At 39.6% G+C, this 16435-nt stretch overlaps 2 protein-coding genes across 4 annotated transcripts; both read right to left on the reverse strand.

Annotated features, from left to right (window-relative positions):
• Positions 1–4: 4 nt before the first annotated feature.
• selenot1a (selenoprotein T, 1a) lies at positions 5–6688 on the reverse strand. Its single transcript, XM_086173163.1, has 6 exons — positions 6480–6688; positions 4698–4808; positions 3339–3465; positions 1094–1181; positions 646–812; positions 5–517 (listed from the first exon to the last, which is right to left on the reverse strand). Exons 1-5 carry the CDS (start codon positions 6611–6613, stop codon positions 688–690), a joined length of 585 nt encoding a protein of 194 aa, XP_086029289.1. The 5' UTR covers positions 6614–6688; the 3' UTR covers positions 5–517; positions 646–687.
• Positions 6689–8365: 1677 nt separating this feature from the next.
• Positions 8366–16171, reverse strand: kif2c (kinesin family member 2C). Of its 3 annotated transcripts, XM_086173164.1 has the most exons (22): positions 15892–16171; positions 15710–15804; positions 15513–15614; positions 15247–15295; positions 15132–15167; positions 14228–14371; positions 13796–13915; positions 13071–13168; positions 12866–12961; positions 12707–12761; positions 11888–12050; positions 11652–11742; positions 11503–11566; positions 11239–11330; positions 10977–11119; positions 10619–10832; positions 9718–9828; positions 9438–9505; positions 9195–9273; positions 9028–9108; positions 8838–8931; positions 8366–8560 (listed from the first exon to the last, which is right to left on the reverse strand). In XM_086173164.1, exons 1-22 carry the CDS (start codon positions 15950–15952, stop codon positions 8499–8501), a joined length of 2118 nt encoding a protein of 705 aa, XP_086029290.1. In that variant the 5' UTR covers positions 15953–16171; the 3' UTR covers positions 8366–8498. The 3 variants fall into 3 exon arrangements, with proteins under 3 accessions (XP_086029290.1, XP_086029293.1, XP_086029294.1); XM_086173167.1 differs by lacking the exon at positions 15132–15167; XM_086173168.1 differs by lacking the exon at positions 9718–9828.
• Positions 16172–16435: the final 264 nt, after the last annotated feature.

The raw sequence follows: 16435 nt of genomic DNA on the forward strand, positions 1-16435 counted from the left end.
GAAATAGTTACAATTAGTTTTATTAATCATCTTGAGCTCCATCCAAGTAAATATTAAATATTATTCAGAATCATTCCAAGACATGATTTCCCAACGTTACTCTCACGGTGAAGACATTTTCAGTGTTGTCATTTCTACAAGGTTGAGCTGCTTTTTTTGATGATCATTAAATTCTACATTTGGCTCAGAAGTACAAATGACAATTTCTTTAATTCACACAGGTCAACAATATGTAACAAGGAAAAGACTATAAGACCCAATTATAATATTTATTTCTGTATAAGACAACTGATGTCATCTTAGTGTATGTAATCTATAATAAATGAATTGTACAAGAAAATGACAAAATGGCTGGGACTGTAGCCATGGATCCCACACTGGTGTCAGGGGCAGTTGGTCTCTATGGGACGTTGTGAAGAATGATAATAGCATCCAGTCTGTGCTAGCAGTTCTCCTGCTTTCAGCGCAGACCTTCATAAACATCACTTCACAGCCCGTTGAGAGACCTATCTCAGACCTAGAACAATGGAAAGTTAATGTAAATATGAATACCATTTATTCCAAATCGGTCCACAAATTAGGAGGTGCTATTATAACAGCAAAATAGTGTCCATACTAAATCACAAAGGACAAGTCTTTAATTACATGGAGGGGTTTGTGGCTCCAGATGGAAAGTTAGAAGATGGGTTAGGAGTGGTGGTGTGGTCTTGTGTTCATGTGAACGTTCATCTTCATCTCATTGTCCAGGATTTGCACAAGCTGCTGCATGGAAGGCAGATGACCAGACTCCAGTTTTGACCAAACTGGCACATCTATAGGAAGACCAAACTCAGTTCACTGCATTTTCTACCGACTGAACAAAATACAAGAAATATGAAGAGTGTAAATTATTTATATTGTAACTGAAAATGTATTTGTATAATTCCATTTTAAGTACAACACAATGTGGGGAAAAAATGCAAAACCCTATTTTCTCCAATTTAAAGTACTGTTGCAAGGTCATAAAATTATACATTTTTCAGACATTTGCCAACTCTTAATCACTACTATACTACAGTAAGGAGGGTTTAACTCCACTTAACTTGACACTCACCATTTAATGTTATTTCAAAAGCTCCTGTAGACATTAACTGGTTTTCAATCATATTGCTGAGGAAGAATACCATCATGCAGGCATATATCTGAAAGGCAGGAGGGAATGTGTTTAGCGTTTCAGGGGGTAAAAGCTTTTCCCCTCTTTACGGTATAGTCATTCGTGCTCTCACATGCCCGGGCAAAGTTCCAAGTGTTGTGTTCTAAGTCAAAAGTGCTGTAGGAATAAACAAATGATGACCCAAAAAAAAAAAAAAAAAAAAATCTAGTTGCAATTACAGTTTCTGGCAGAGGTAGACAGTAACACTTCTCAATAATTTTTCTGGATGGTTTGCTCGTTCCATGTTAGCCAATGCAATTTTAAGCTGTAAAAAAAAAAACAGAACCCCACCAGAATAATGGGGATACATATTCTTTACTGTTTGTTTCATACAAATCATTTCTTTAAAAAAACATAACTTAAACCCAGTGTTGCCGCCATTGTTTTACCAGTGCAATGCATGATGGGTGGATGACTTATACAGTTTACCTGTGTTAACTTTGGCATCCCACCAGTGTTCACTTTAGCTCGGTCAGTATATACAGTAATGCCACATTATGCTGCTTTTGGGTGCAATTTCCAGTCCAAGTGAAACACGGGGTATGATGCTACTCTACAGAGGTTTCCAAAGGACAAGAAGAGAAGAAAAGATTGGGTAATTGCTTGTGGATGTACACAACTTCCTTAGGAGCCGTGGTTGTGCTTTCCCGCTTCTCTCCAAAAGCATTTGACCCATTTAGCCGAGCTAAGCTGCTGAAAGAGTGCACGGGTGCTGCCAGTTTTAAACGGACACTAAAGCCAAATGCTGTGCCGACAGTTTTCTTTCACAAGCAAGCAAAGGTCCCCGGGAATCGAGCAAAGCCAACTCAAATTAACACCACAGACAGGAGACACTGGATGTTCTCCGGCGAGGATGTCAACAACCCGCTACTGCAGAAGTAGCATCTGATGACAAAAGACAGGGCAAGGCATGATCGTGGAGGAAGCTGACCTCAAGTTACCTGCTCAGCCAACACAGCAGTCTGTAAGTTTACAGTGAACAGTTGATGACAGAAAGTGGAGCTCCTCACAATAGATGCTCGTTCTGTGTTAGCATAGCAATGTGGTTGCCACATGCACACACGAGTGACTTCCAACACTTGCCTCTTCGTATCTTTGTTCATCCGCATTTTTTAGCTCATTGTGACCTCTGTCTTCAGTGTTCTCCACCTCGCTCACATCTCACACAGGTTCAATGGGAAAAGTTACACAGATGACATGTTTTTGCACCATACAGTAAAATGAACCAAGCCAAGCATCAACCTTGTGACGTCACTTCCCAGACAGCATTGCGACATTAACAACAATGGCGGCCTACTAGTGAAACAATTTCTTTACAATTATATAAAAACTAAGATAGTTGAAAGATTTTATTAGCATTTTTTCTGTCGCAGGTACAAATATTGATCTAATAGGACAATAACATCTTGCTAACCAGGGGTCCCTTTAATGAATCCCATCTGATTCACGGAATGCAAATAATGCAAGACAACTTGTAATAAAATATATTTTTCTTTGATCAATTATAATAACATAACACAGACAATAAAGGGGTGATGCTTCAGGAAATTAACATGTTCAGGCGGCTTTCATTGGCCCACAAAATGATGGGAGTCTTAAATTACATAGGATTGGACAGTCGATGTGACTTATTGGCCTCACAAAGACATTCCATTCTTAAAAAAAAAAATCTGGCTATAGAGGAAATGAAAATATATATACTTATTATTAAATACAATTACAAAAATATCTGAGCATGTGGAGGTTGGTAATTATCTAATTAAAAAAATGAAAAAAAACTACTTAGCCATAGATTAAATATGTGACAGTGTACGCAAGTGGAGTGTTATCTGTTAATATAACAATACTCCTGACTACAAGCCTTCCTAAAAAGAGTATTAGCTCAACAGTTATCTTTATCTGCTCAGAATCATTAACTATTGCCCTCTGAGCCTTTGGCTTGTTTCTGACTTGAGGGATAATGAATTGAAGCTAAACAATACTTAAAAGCACAAGCTGAAGACCTCGATAAGCTGCTAATTAGATCCCCTGGGTCTTACCTGGCAGTGGTACTCTACAGTACACAACTTGCAACTTATCTAAGGCATGTTGTCCGTTATCATTTTCAAAGAGTTAACACAGCTAAATACCTGAAAAAATTATTTACCTTATTTCCCTGGCCCCACTCCCAGATGCCTGGGGCTTGCATACCAAAGTAGGGAAATGGATCTCTGCCAAGAATTACCAGCCCAATCACCAGCAGTTTGAACACAGACAGGAAGGAAGCAACGTGACTAGGTGAGAGAGGAAAAAGACTTTAGAAAACATTTATGAAAATGTCATCATTGAAAGATATAATTTCAAGTTCAATCTTTATATATTTTACTGCAAATAACAGTGGATCAAAATGATGCTTCTCACTATTAGTGAGCAGGAGAAAAAAGCTGCTAAATAAGAAAAAAAAAAAAAAAAAGTCTGCAGAGTGACTCCAAAAAGCAGTACCTGCTCTGGCTACAAATTTTAAGCTTCTGTCTACACATTTTTCCACTAATTTCTGCATGTATCCCCAAGTGTGACAAGTTTTTCAGCTCTTCAATAATTTCACTTCATGAAAAGTTGTTCAATAACTATTGTCTTCAACCAAACAACTGGCACTATTTCTGTCATGACCGTTGGAAGCTCATGAGGAACAAAACAAAAATTAAAGGCCAGCAATCTGCAACCACAAATACGACTGAAACATGCATCGATGGCACTGCAGACGTTTCAATGATCATTATCTTCATTGTCTACACTGTATGGTCTAAGAGGAGCTGGCACAGGAGAAATAAACCAAGCTTCTTAACGATGATATATCAAAGGCTCAAAAATAATTTTAAGGGCTATAACTCACATAAGTATTTAACATTTTAAAATTTGTCATCAGACAAGATGACACATGGACAGGTAATGATTACGTGGCCTATTTTCACAGTAGATATGCGAGTCGGGGGCCCTGGCTCAAATAGTAAAATTCTTCAATGTCACAACAAGTCATATTAGTGAGTTAACACACATAGTAGTGGGGCACTAATACCGGTTCACCATCAAATCATTTCATTAATAATGTTATGATAGAGGTGTTGAAAATGAATCTTATCATTTGCTCTAAATAACAACCAATGGCATCCAGTCACTACAATGATTTTGTTCTTACTGGTTTGATCATTTTAAAAATGTACAACTGACTGAGCTACAAACAGACTATTGACAATGAGCAAAAACAAACACAAGTAGCTCTAGGTGTGAAAGTGTGTTTCACTGTGATGGCAATTATCTCATGTGGAGATTTGAAGTGGACCTGTAGGCTGCATCTTCCCTTAAATTCTCATATTGTTATTTGTCAAACAGGATCTGATTGGTCTGTTGTTCTACACAATAAAATTTCTTTCATCAAGATAAAAGGGCAAGTTCTTTGATTGCTTTAATACAATAACATATACAATATTCTAACAATCCATTTCTTACAAGAAAGATAATTTCTCACCGATAAATGGGCACAGGGAGATAGTTCTCCCCTTCAATGCGGATGTCCGGGTACCGCTGGTATAAGGCCTGCGTGTACTCCTCAAACACCCGCTTGTACCCTCAGGAAATACTGCATGAGGGCAGACACAGTTAGCAACTCAAATGAGCTAAATTATACAGTTAAAAATACAGAGAAATGAGAAACCACAGAAAATAACATAAATGTTGGGACATGTGGAAAGGACATTTTGTAATATTACATTTTAAACTAAATCAGGTCTCCTCTTCATAGCTGTAATACTATTGTAGCAATAAGTATAGTCAATGCGACTGGTGGCACTACTGCCAGACTTTTGAGCGTCGTACTAGATCTCCAATATTCATGTTTAATGCATTTTCTTGTCACATTCTGATGTAGTTACAGGTGGTAGTGTTCACATTTTGATGTAGTTGTGAGTGGTAGTGTTCATTTGTGAGGCTTGTGACATTCTGAGTCAAGTTTGATTTACCTTTTAAGTGGTCATGACAATAGACTAACACAGTTTATTGAAAGACTTTCTTCAAAATAAAAGCCTCTCCCTGTGGTCCTGCGGTGTGTGAAAAAAAAAAATTCAAGTTCTGTCTCTCTGAGCCAACCCAGCTTACTACACACTGGCTTCTCAGTGTCATGAAGACCAACTCTTGCATGGGTTTTCATGTAATTCTGTTGTGTAAATTTTTCCCCATGCACTTGAAAGAACATGTCTGGGGTCTATTATTAACCATGTTTTAATGAACTTTGCTTTGTGCATTGACTGAGTCACGCTGGAAAGAGACCCTCACAAAGAGGGCCCTCACAAAACTGTAGCCAGAAATTTGAGCTATAATTTTTAAAACTAGTTCAAGCATTACAGTTTCCCTTTACTGGAGGTTAGGGCTTCAGCCCTACATAGAACATATTTCCAGTGACAGGTTCATAAATGTTTTACACCACTTACACATAAGGTAGGCATTGTCCTTGGTATAGCTACACATCTAGCTACTCTGACATTATAATCTATTTCATGAAAGTGTTAGTGAAGTATTGTGGTGATGTTAATGCCAAGGGACTTGGCATGAACTATATCAACTATATCATCCCTAAGTAACAGTATCGATTACTTTAAGCCTGACCCCTCTGGGAGCCACTTCTGACTCTTTATTTGGTTAACCACCTTGAGACTGAATTGCTTCCACTTTTCAAAAATAGCACTTTAAAATCAAACAGGGAATACACTACATTCATGATTACATAATTTTGACAGAGTGATACTGAACAAAAAGTAATTATGTAGAAAGGCTATCTAATACATATTAATGTCAAAACTTGAATACAGGCACCTTGATGTCACGACACATAAATCGAAGTCGATGACATTTGGATTAGTCAGTGAATTATTTCGAGCGTTTCCATTCCAAACCTAAGACAATAAGAGTTATTTGAAATTCAACTGAAATAAATTCGTACGTATGGCAAATATGCGGAAGTAACCCAAACCTGACTTGAGTTACAAATACGTTTGACGGCGTCCGCGGGGCCATGTTTTGACAGGCGTATTAACCGGAACTAGCTAAAACCGGATTTGAACATTTCCCGTATTCATTCCCCCAAAATAATAATGTATATGGCAATTCATGACTGCGGTAACATTAACGTATCTACGTAGATGAAATATTCAATTTGTATCCTCTTTCCATTAACTTTTACACATTTTGGCTCTCGGTGCAGTTAGCCCAGGGTTAGCTACCATACAATGAGTCGCCAGATTTCCACTCGTCTTACCAAATCTGAAATTTGAGAAGAGGACCCGCAGCAAACTGCATCTTCATTTTTTTCACCCCGCTGCTGTCACCAGATGTATCACAGCACAGAGAGAAAAGCCCCAAGAGGAGGACGGAAAAACGTAACCACTTCATCGCCTTTCGTTTAGTCTTAGCTGAGTGTTAGCGCTTAATCGGCTGATTTCGTTGCTGGTTGGTCCCTCCTTTTCCTCTTGCTCTAATCTTGAATTTAAATACAACTAGTCGGCACCTTTAGCACCCCCTGCTGCTCGGGCGGTTTACTGAGCACGCGGTTTCAAAACCTGTTATTGACTTTGGCATTCCCATATATAGTGCCTAAAACGTTCGGTAGCCATTGCAAAATCAGTCAAAAATAATTTTGTAGTAGTTAGATTTCCCTCTATCCATCTTCTGCAGCTTATCTTGGGTCAGGTCACATGGGCATCAGCCAGAGATAGGCCCAGGCTTCCCTCTCCCTGGCCACTTGGTGTGGCTCTCCTGGGTGTTCCCGAGGCATTCCCAGGCCAGCCTAGAGACATATTCCGTCCGGTATGTCCTGAACTTCCCCGGGGCCTCCCCCCAGTTGGACATGATCGGAACACCTCACCAGGGATGGTCCTGGAGGCATCCTGATCAGATGCCCAAGCCACCTCGTCTGAATTCTCCTCACATGGAGGAGCAGTGACTCTACTCTGAGCCCCTCCCGGATGGCCAAACTCCTCAACCTGTACTCAAGGGAGGGACAGGTCACCCTGTGTGCAAAACTTATTGCCAGATTTGTGAATTTGTTCTTTCGGTCTTCTGTCTTAAATCTTTCCCTCACTTGTGAACAAGACCCTGAAATACTTGAACTCCTCCACAAGAAGCCTCTTCTCCAACCCAGAGTGGGCACTCTACCCTTTTCTTGTTGAGAACCATGGTCTTGGATAGGAAGGAGCTGATCCCCATCCCGGCCTCTTCACATTTGGCTGCGAACTGCTCAAATGTGCGCTGGAGAAAACGGTCTGATGAAGCCAACCGAACCACATAACCTGCAAAAAGCAGACTCAATCCTGTGGCCAACAAACTGGATCCCTTCAATACCCTGGCTGCACCTAGAAATTCTTTCTATAAATGTTCGGAACAGATTTGGTAACAAAGGGCAGCCCTGGCTGAGTTACAACCACCTGTTGAGGGTGTGGAGCTGGTCCACCACACTGCTCCTCCTGGACCTGAGGTTCAACGACCTGGCAGATGCTCTACAGCAACCGAGAACTTTTCCAGGGAGGCTGAGGATCCCCTTATGGTTGGAGTACACCCTCTGATCCCTTTTTAAAGAGGGGGATCAATACCCCAGTTTGCCAATCTAGAGGCATTGCTCTTACCTTCTGCACAATGTTACCGAGGGGTGTCAGCCAGGACAGCCCTACAACATCAAGTGCCTTAAGGAACTCAGGAAGGATTTCATTCAACCCTGGGACCCTGCCACCAAGGAGCTTTTTATCTATCTTGACAACTTTAGCCCAAGAAAGAGGAGTCCACACCAAGGTTCCCGGACTAATCGATCTTGTGATCAGCCAACAACTCTGCCCCCTCTTCATCAGTGTCCAGATCAAGTCTGCTGGCATGACCACAAAGTTGATCGCTGAACCGCAGCCTAAGGTGTGTTTGTGCCTATATGTCTGAACATGGTGTTTGTTGTGTACAATCCATGATAAGCAAAGAAGTCCAGCAACAAAACACCACTATGGGTCAGATTGGGGGGGACTGTTGCTGCCCAGGTGAGTGTTGAAGTCCCCCTCTAGGAACTCCATTAAGAGTTGGTAGGTGGATCGTTTTAAAAAAAAAAAAAAAGAATACACCTGCATTCAACAATCCGTAGGGAGAAAGAAAACATCTACAGCAGAGAAATGTTCATAATTTTAATGCACGTTTACAACAAGTTAATCTCAGTGTTACTTTTATTTAATACAACCTAATTATGAGGGTAAAATCCACGATCACATCAAAAGATAATATGGTTCATCTGGATCAGTTGGTATCAGTGATGCATCCTTGCCATTCTCTCCTGATCCACAGCTGACTGCAATGCCAGTACTGTGTCTGCAGATGACATGTTACTGAATTAACACAGTACTTTTTTTGTCTCATTAAATCAGAACACACTAAAATATGAAAAATATTTAGCAAAATGCAAAATACATTTATTAACCATGACCTGCTGCTGGTAAGGGATAAATAACCTATCATCAATAAAAAAAAGCCATGATCATGCAGAAATACAGAAATACTGTTAAAAGTGGAGCACCAGATGACAAAAATGAATATTGTATTGTATTAGTTACTTCAAAAAAAAGAAGGAAGTTAAATTTTCACAAACCTAATAACTTGTGAGAGTAATCCATCAGGTGAGGAAGTCCTGCCTCGATGTTATAAGAAGTTTGTCCCATTGCTTTGACAAGTTCATTTGCTCTCTGGGGAGGAGTGGATAGGAATATGAGGAATGGAATCAGACTGGTTGATTGAAATGAAACATGAGGGGGGAAAAAAATGGATGAATAAAACTATACCTGAAGCTCAGCAAAAACATTCTCCTCCAGCTCTACGACATTGTTGATGGCATCATACACACTGGTGTCCACAACAGTTTCCTTGAACACACAAAACCAAACTATATATGAAGTATAACTGAAATCAATCATTTTAAACTTTTTAGATAGGAGTTTTATGAGCTGACCTCTTCTGAAGAGCTATTTATAGGCTCTTGAGCTTTGACTCCTCCCCTGGCTTTGGAATTACTGTTCAGTTCTTTCACTCTGGGGAAAACAAATAAATCTGTCTTATGTATACATGAATTTCTTTGTTAAACTAATTAAGAATACAGCATTTACAGAAAAAACGGCTCATGTTGAACAGACTAAATGTATAAATCTTGATGCCATAAGCTCTTGCTAGCAATAAGGAATTGAAAATTTGTTACCTGTCCGCATAACGTAGTGTGTTCATTGTATATTCACATGAAGCCATTCCTGGAGACACCATTGCAATCTATGGGGAGAGAAGACTAAATAAATTCTATATCTATACAAATATCAATATATTACTTTTAGTTTAACATCTTTGAGTGACAAATTTTCACCTTACTAACTACAGCATGACAGACTATTGTTTACTTGGAAGCACAAAAGAATAATAATTAAGTAGTATCTGAGTACTTCATTCCCTACAAGGAACTACATGAGAAAATACCATGTTCTTACCATGCAAGTTTTAGACTTTTCACCGATGAAGGAATCTCTCAGAACTTTTGTCAAAGTACTCATTCTGAAAGGAATGTGATCACTGTTTTTTCCAAGTGAGCGAATGCACTCCTAGGGGACAAGCGTGAACACATGGCCCAGTTAGATATGTGGGATATGATTTCAACACATCTCACAGTCCTACCCCCTAATACTTCATTTAAGTCCGCTTGGTATTTTACTTACAGGTGGGCCTGACTGATACTCGAATGTCATCATTTCATGGATCAGTGCAAACTAAAAAAACCCACCATTTCACATCTGAAAGCACCTCATTGCGATAGCCAGTTGTAAGGATAGAAGCTGATGGTCTGTCAACAGATAACTGCTTCACAAGTAAAACTGAAACTACTTTCTGTCGAGTCCTATATATGCTTATGCTTATGCTCAAGACTGCATGGCCAGTAACTACCGCAGGGGCCTACTTTAATTCGTTGGTCCTTTACGATGACTCCAAGTCTAATGGACTAACTCAGATTTTACAATTATGCCACTGACCATAATAGGACCCTACGGAGAGAAGTCAGGGACTGAACAGCTGGCTCTCAAGAGTCATTGCATGAGACAACAAATAACTTATCACTGCAGTAAAAAAGTTTAAAGATGCACACAGAAAGAAAATTCTACTCCTTTAAGCTCCTTAAAGATCTTTGATAATTCTTGACAAGTGTAGAGCCTCATATAACTGTCACATATCAATTATAGTAGGGTGACTTTCAAAATATTCATACTTAAGTAAGGGAGGTTTACTAAACATTACTTGTTTGGCATATTCTTAAGACTAAAAAAGAACATCACTGTAACAGGTAAAAGTATTTACTGTGAATCACTCAAACAATGGAGACAATTTATTTCCCTCTACCTTGAGAGCCAGGAGACTGCGGTTGATTTCTGCAGTCTCAACCAAAGTGCTACGGTCATTGCTGCTAACGTCTGTTCCCCGCTCATTGCCAGCCAAATCAACCAATGAAAACTTTCCATGTAGTGTGGTGCCACGGTCATTTTGTCTTAGGACAATCTGGAGGATAGCATGTGAGCGAGATGAGTTGGCATTGGCTGAAGTTTGGCCCGATGTTCTGAAACGAGAGGAGCATCTTTCTTATTCCTTTAAGTAATTCAATATCTTGTCAACACCACAAAGCAGTTATCATCTGAAATCTGTCCAGTTTAGGTGTGAAAATATCACTGCATATACTGAGTCTCTCTTAACACACTCTTACCTGCATGCACTGCCAGTCTGTATCATTTTAATAACCTCCTCTGCTGTAGACACATAGACCTCCTCGAGCCCCACCACCTGAACCTGCTGACGGTCATCCTCCAGAACACGAAGCTTGGCCTTCTTGTTCAGAAGGTCGTACACCTTTTCCCCCCCGAAGAAGGCAGATGTCAACTTCATGAGTAACTTGAAATTTACTGTTTAAATTTTATATAAACATGTTCAACAAAAACGGTCATGGATGAGGAAGAGTGACTTCTTACTTTGCCATTGTATATCTCGAAGAAGCTCACGTATGCAGAGAGTTCCAGATGTGCATACCTCTTGTGATTGAGATATGCAAAAACATCGTGAGCTAAGAAAAGTCAGATAATTCAAGGAGTTCAAGTCAATATTATTTTATAATGAATACATGATTTAATACATACACACATACACACTTTGAGAGCAAGCTGTCTATGCTGGATAAGTGGAACTAATACAGATGAAGATAAAACCAAAGCGTGCACACAACGTGCAGGTCCTACCTGCCAAGGCATAGATTCCTTTAGTGCTATTCTGTTGCTTCCCAGTAAAATCACCTCCCATTGTCTAGAGAGAGAAATTATCTGTTAAAAATAAACAGACAGACCCAATAAAACACATGCAACCGATGAAAATACAAATGTACTCATACATGAGTTTTCCCACTTCCTGTCTGGCCATAGGCAAAACATGTTGCCATCCCACCCTCAAAGATGGACTGCACAAGAGGTTTGGCAGTGAACCTGAAATAAACAAATAAATGCCCTAATTGAACAACTTCTGCTTTAGGTCTTTTACAAGATGAAACTTTAAGCATGCCACTGAATAAATTACAAACATGTATATCTTTACTAGCTTGTTTAAGAAAAGGGAAAAAAGGGTAATTACCTGTAAACCAGCTCATTGGTGGTAGTCTCATCAAAGGAGTAGTCAAACTGGAACATCTGATTTTCCAAATACTTGGTCAGGTCAACCTTGTGTTTTGGCTCATGGACCACCAAAGACCCCTTTCCAGGGACTGAAACCACATCTATCTCTTTCTTATTCATCTCTAGGAACAGACAGGAAAACTTTCTTTTTAGCCAAGCTTGAAAGAAATTGAAACAAATTTGCATCTGGTAGCTGGTCAAGATATGTTTCTGTTAGTTCAGACTCATCCCATATAGGGCTGATTTTACAATAAATACACATAAAAGCTCTGCAGATCTTCAAGTGGGGGAAGATGGATGGATGGAGCTTCAATTTAACTGACCATTATTAGTTTGATATCACAGAATAAGGCTTTGCAGGGAATATGCTTTTCCATTAAATGCTTTTGTCATATTGTTTAATGCTGACCATGTTAGGCTCACGCCAAGTTTTACAGATGAGGGTAGAGCGGATGATCAATCATCTTGATTTCACTCAATTTTTATGCTGACCAGTAGTTTTAGTTACATTATGAATCATATTAATGCATTGTCAAATTGCTTTTTGCTAGCCTGGAGACATCCATTCACACATTTGGTTATTTTGGGTCTCCAATTAATCTACTGCACTTAGTATGACTGATGCATACAATTTTAGAGTTCTTCTGAGGATTCATAGAAACAATGATAAAACGAACAGTACCCACAACTTTGACACTTCAAGCCTCAGTTGATGTGGAGGCATATGGAAAAGAATACTTTTGGTCAAGACCACAGTTTTACATATTATTGAACCTACCTTGCTTGTTAAGGGGTCTTTTGCGAACACACACACAAATTCTGTAAGGCTCAATCTGAAAATAGATAAAATGTAGAATAATGCCTAGTGGATAAATTGCAAATTGCATTACAGTTGACTTACTCAATGACGGCAGAAGGTTCTTAAGTCTGTACTTACCAGATCAGTGGTGGACAGGGGGATTATTTCTAAGGTCTCTCTGAAGTCTTGGATCATTTCATAGAACTTCTGGTTTGGCCGTGACAGCTCTCCAAACTGAAATGGAAAGAAAGGGTGTGGGAGAAATGGGAGGGTTCAACACAATTCTTAATTTGGACAAAAAAAAAAAAAAAAAAAAAATGGTAGTCAATATAGAGAGCATCACCTTTCCCCTTTTTGTCTGCACGTCAGGAGGTTTAATAACACTAGAAAGCCTTTTGTTGGCTTTGTTGAATTCTTGGGGAGCCACTGATTTCCTTCTCCCTGTAAGGTTATAGAAGCATGTGATTTGTTTCATATTATTAAAAACAATAATCAATTGCCATATTTTGATATTGAAGAATATTGATTGTTTTTGAATCAAGACCATGTACCAGCCACATTGCTGCCCTTTTATATCTAATCACAGCTGACACTTACAGGAGTCACTCATTTTGGCCGACTGTATTTGTTAAAATTCAAGACTGTTTATTGCATGCGCACAGTAAGAAAACATGTTTCCCTGTTTAATGAAACTTTTCTTTGCTGTCCATTGAATTCTAAACAGTAGAACCTCGGAATAAAAGGAATATGAGGAGTAAATACATTGGTAGACGGAAGCTGGGTTTGGAACTGCCAGGTCTAGGGGAAGGCCAAAGAGAAGATTTATGGATGTAGTAAAAGAGGAAATGAGGTTGGTTGGTGTGAGAGAAGAGGACACAGAGAATAGGATTAAATCGAGGTGGTTGATTTGCTGTGGCGATCCCTGAAGAGCAATAATAAGTATCTTTTGAAATATTTAGAGTGAGAGAGAGAGATTTTTTTTTACAATTATTTATTGCCAATAAATTTGGGGGGTATGAGAAGCAAAATCAAGTGAAACTGAAAACCCTAATGCAACCCATAACTGACCTTTAGATGCAGGTGGAGGGATTTTCTCTGGTTCATCATTTTCCTTTCTGGCCTCACGCAAAAAAGGCAATGCTGATGCTTGTTTGGTCTCGTTCTTTCTTTGCTGCTGGTTGGGAATTCCTTTACAGAAAATGAAAACATATTCACTTTACATATTATTCTGTCCCAATATGCAAATTCTAAATGTGCATAAACTAAAATGTTAATGTGAATGAAACTGAAAGGAATGTTGGAGAGTTCGGCTAATTTCATCACTGCAAGTGCATATCAATATTGTCATAAATATGTTTGTAAAAAAAAAAGAGGAGCTGATCACGTTTGGAAAAAAAAATAAAAACACAACAAAATATTTATTTGTTTATATGCTCCTGTTCAAAATGTTGTGCTTTACAAAAATAGCCCTCATTTGTACTTCCAGAACTGAGTACCAACCAGAGCTAGTTAGGACTGTTGAAGGTGATAGATCAGGGTGAACTGTCTCTGTATTTGCCTCAGAGGGCAGGTTCACTACTGGTGCTGAAACAGGGGCCGGAACCTGGAACATACATGTCTGCCTGGCCAAAGATCGAGGGGCAACTGAAAATAAGAAAAAAAAAACATCCAAGGTAAAAAAAACTAGGTTTTTATGTATTTTGATGTAAGAACGGTTAAGTACGGGGCTCATGAATTTGCAAATCTAAATCACAATCCCTAGTCTTCTGATTCACAGGGTCTAAATGATAAATTTCTTTTCGAGATACACAATTCTTTAGAGGCCCCGGGTGGCAGTGAACACAAATAGCACATGTGGATTAAGAATTAAATGGCATTAGTGTTTCTTGCTAAGCCATTATTGAAGTGACAACTCATTTATCATTTGTGACAGCAGATTGTAAAATGTATCGGATGATAAATTGGTTTCAGATTAGAGGACCAGTGTCATAGGTTTAAAAGGATTCACCAGTTGCCACAAATGTAGTTCTAGGTAACAGGAGAACTAACCATGTGTTAATGGCTCTCATGAGTTTTCAATGAAGTGGCATTTGGCCTTACCCACCATTACAAGTTGACAGTTTCATAGCTAAAAGGGGTTGATAGTGGTGTCTAACTGGTCCTTTAATCAATAAATGCAGATAATGCTGCATGTAAGAGGTACCCATTACCCTGATTTGTTGTTAAGCACCCCTATTGTCAGTCAAGCGAAAGATCAGTTACAATCAGCACGGATGCCTGACCTTCATGCACCTCTCCCAATATTGTGGCTTCCTCTGCAATTCTACCCGCACCATATTTAAGCAGGAAGGACACGTGAATGAGTTGTTTAATTTAGAGAGAACAACATGGATGCCTTGCCAACCTGACTCTTCAGCTTTGGTGGCTGCTGGAGCAGAGGCTTTTTAAGGGAAAACACATAATTTAGAAAACAAACTACTGGGCAAGAAAAGTTAAACCAACAGAAGTTATGTACGTACAAGTGGCTGGAGCAGGAATTCTGGACGAGCGCAGTCGGCCTTCGTACTTCTGTGGGACCGAGCAACCGTGGAAGGTGAAACAGCAGATGAAAAATATTATTGCAGCCTCTGTGCTCATTAAGTCAAAACAAAGCATTGTTCAGAACCAGTAAATCAAACCTATCTTTAAGATCACTATAGAAACAGTTTCCTTTCACTTAGCACTGATTCATCCTGTGCATGTTAATAAGTTCAACATTATTCACTGAATGTAAGGTAATACTTACCCGCTCTGGAGCAAGTGTGATGGGCTCGGCAGGTTTGTTAGTGACAGCATTAATATGCTGCAAAAGTTCTGGATTAAGAGTACACAACTCGCTCACGTCGACCTACAGCAGGAACACACAGAGCCAAGAGGATAGCTGCTTCGTCACAAAATATTCTGAACTTTATTTCAGAGACAGGGATAAAAGTTGTAACAGACCTCTTTCCCTCGACACCTGTCCCTCTCCTGCCACTCGGCCATCACCGTGGATTTGACGCAATCAACGGATTTCACCGTGGCGAGGTGGACTCGTCCTGGTGAACATAAACACAACAACAAATCTCCCTTTTTTGGACACATTTTTCGGTTGAATTTCAATTTTGAGATCGACATTGGCTTACCATCACTGCGACTGATCTGAACAGAGAGCCCGACGAGAAGTCTGGACATTCTGGACTCCATGTTAACTCCTGCTCCTTACTTTGCTTACTTTGGAAAAAATGAAGAGCTAAGTGGGACGTCGTTACCGAGCGAACACGCAGAACTTAGTTGTAGACACTGGAACATCAAATCTCGCTTCCATCTATAAAAAAAAACGTTACTTGAGTGTCAGCGCTGTTTCTTTGTGATTTGCCTTAAAGCCGAAATAATAAATTGCATCTAATTTCAGGAAAGAATCAAAAACCGCCACCCAAGATTTAAATCGGAGTCCTTCCGAGCGTTTAACAATCTGATTGGATGTCGCCAGGAAACCAGTCAGACGAGGTTTTCTCTTCTTCCTCTTACGTCACAAAAGGAGTGTCGAGAGCGCGCTGCTGCCTCCCTGCGCCCGGATGTCAATAGTACACGTCCATACCTAGAAAACTGTCAGGATTTTTGTTTTTTGCACTTAACTCGCCAATTTCATCGGTGACAACCGCCCTGCCCCAAATTTTCACTTGGTCT

Source organism: Fistularia commersonii, chromosome 25 (genome assembly GCF_037954325.1).
Source record: "Fistularia commersonii isolate RoL2024-O1a breed Wild chromosome 25, RoL_Fcom_v1.0, whole genome shotgun sequence".
NCBI classification, from domain to species: Eukaryota; Metazoa; Chordata; class Actinopteri; order Syngnathiformes; family Fistulariidae; genus Fistularia; species Fistularia commersonii.

Bases quoted from the DNA above. Each gene is read 5' to 3' on its own strand.
- kif2c (XM_086173164.1), bottom strand. From the start codon at position 15,952: ATGGAGTCCAGAATGTCCAGACTTCTCGTCGGGCTCTCTGTTCAGATC. The intron at 15,296-15,512 runs GTAAGTATTACC...TCGGTCCCACAG, and splicing joins TCACACTTGCTCCAGAGCGG to AAGTACGAAGGCCGACTGCG. The intron at 13,169-13,795 runs GTCAGTTATGGG...ATAACCTTACAG, and splicing joins CCCTCCACCTGCATCTAAAG to GGAGAAGGAAATCAGTGGCT.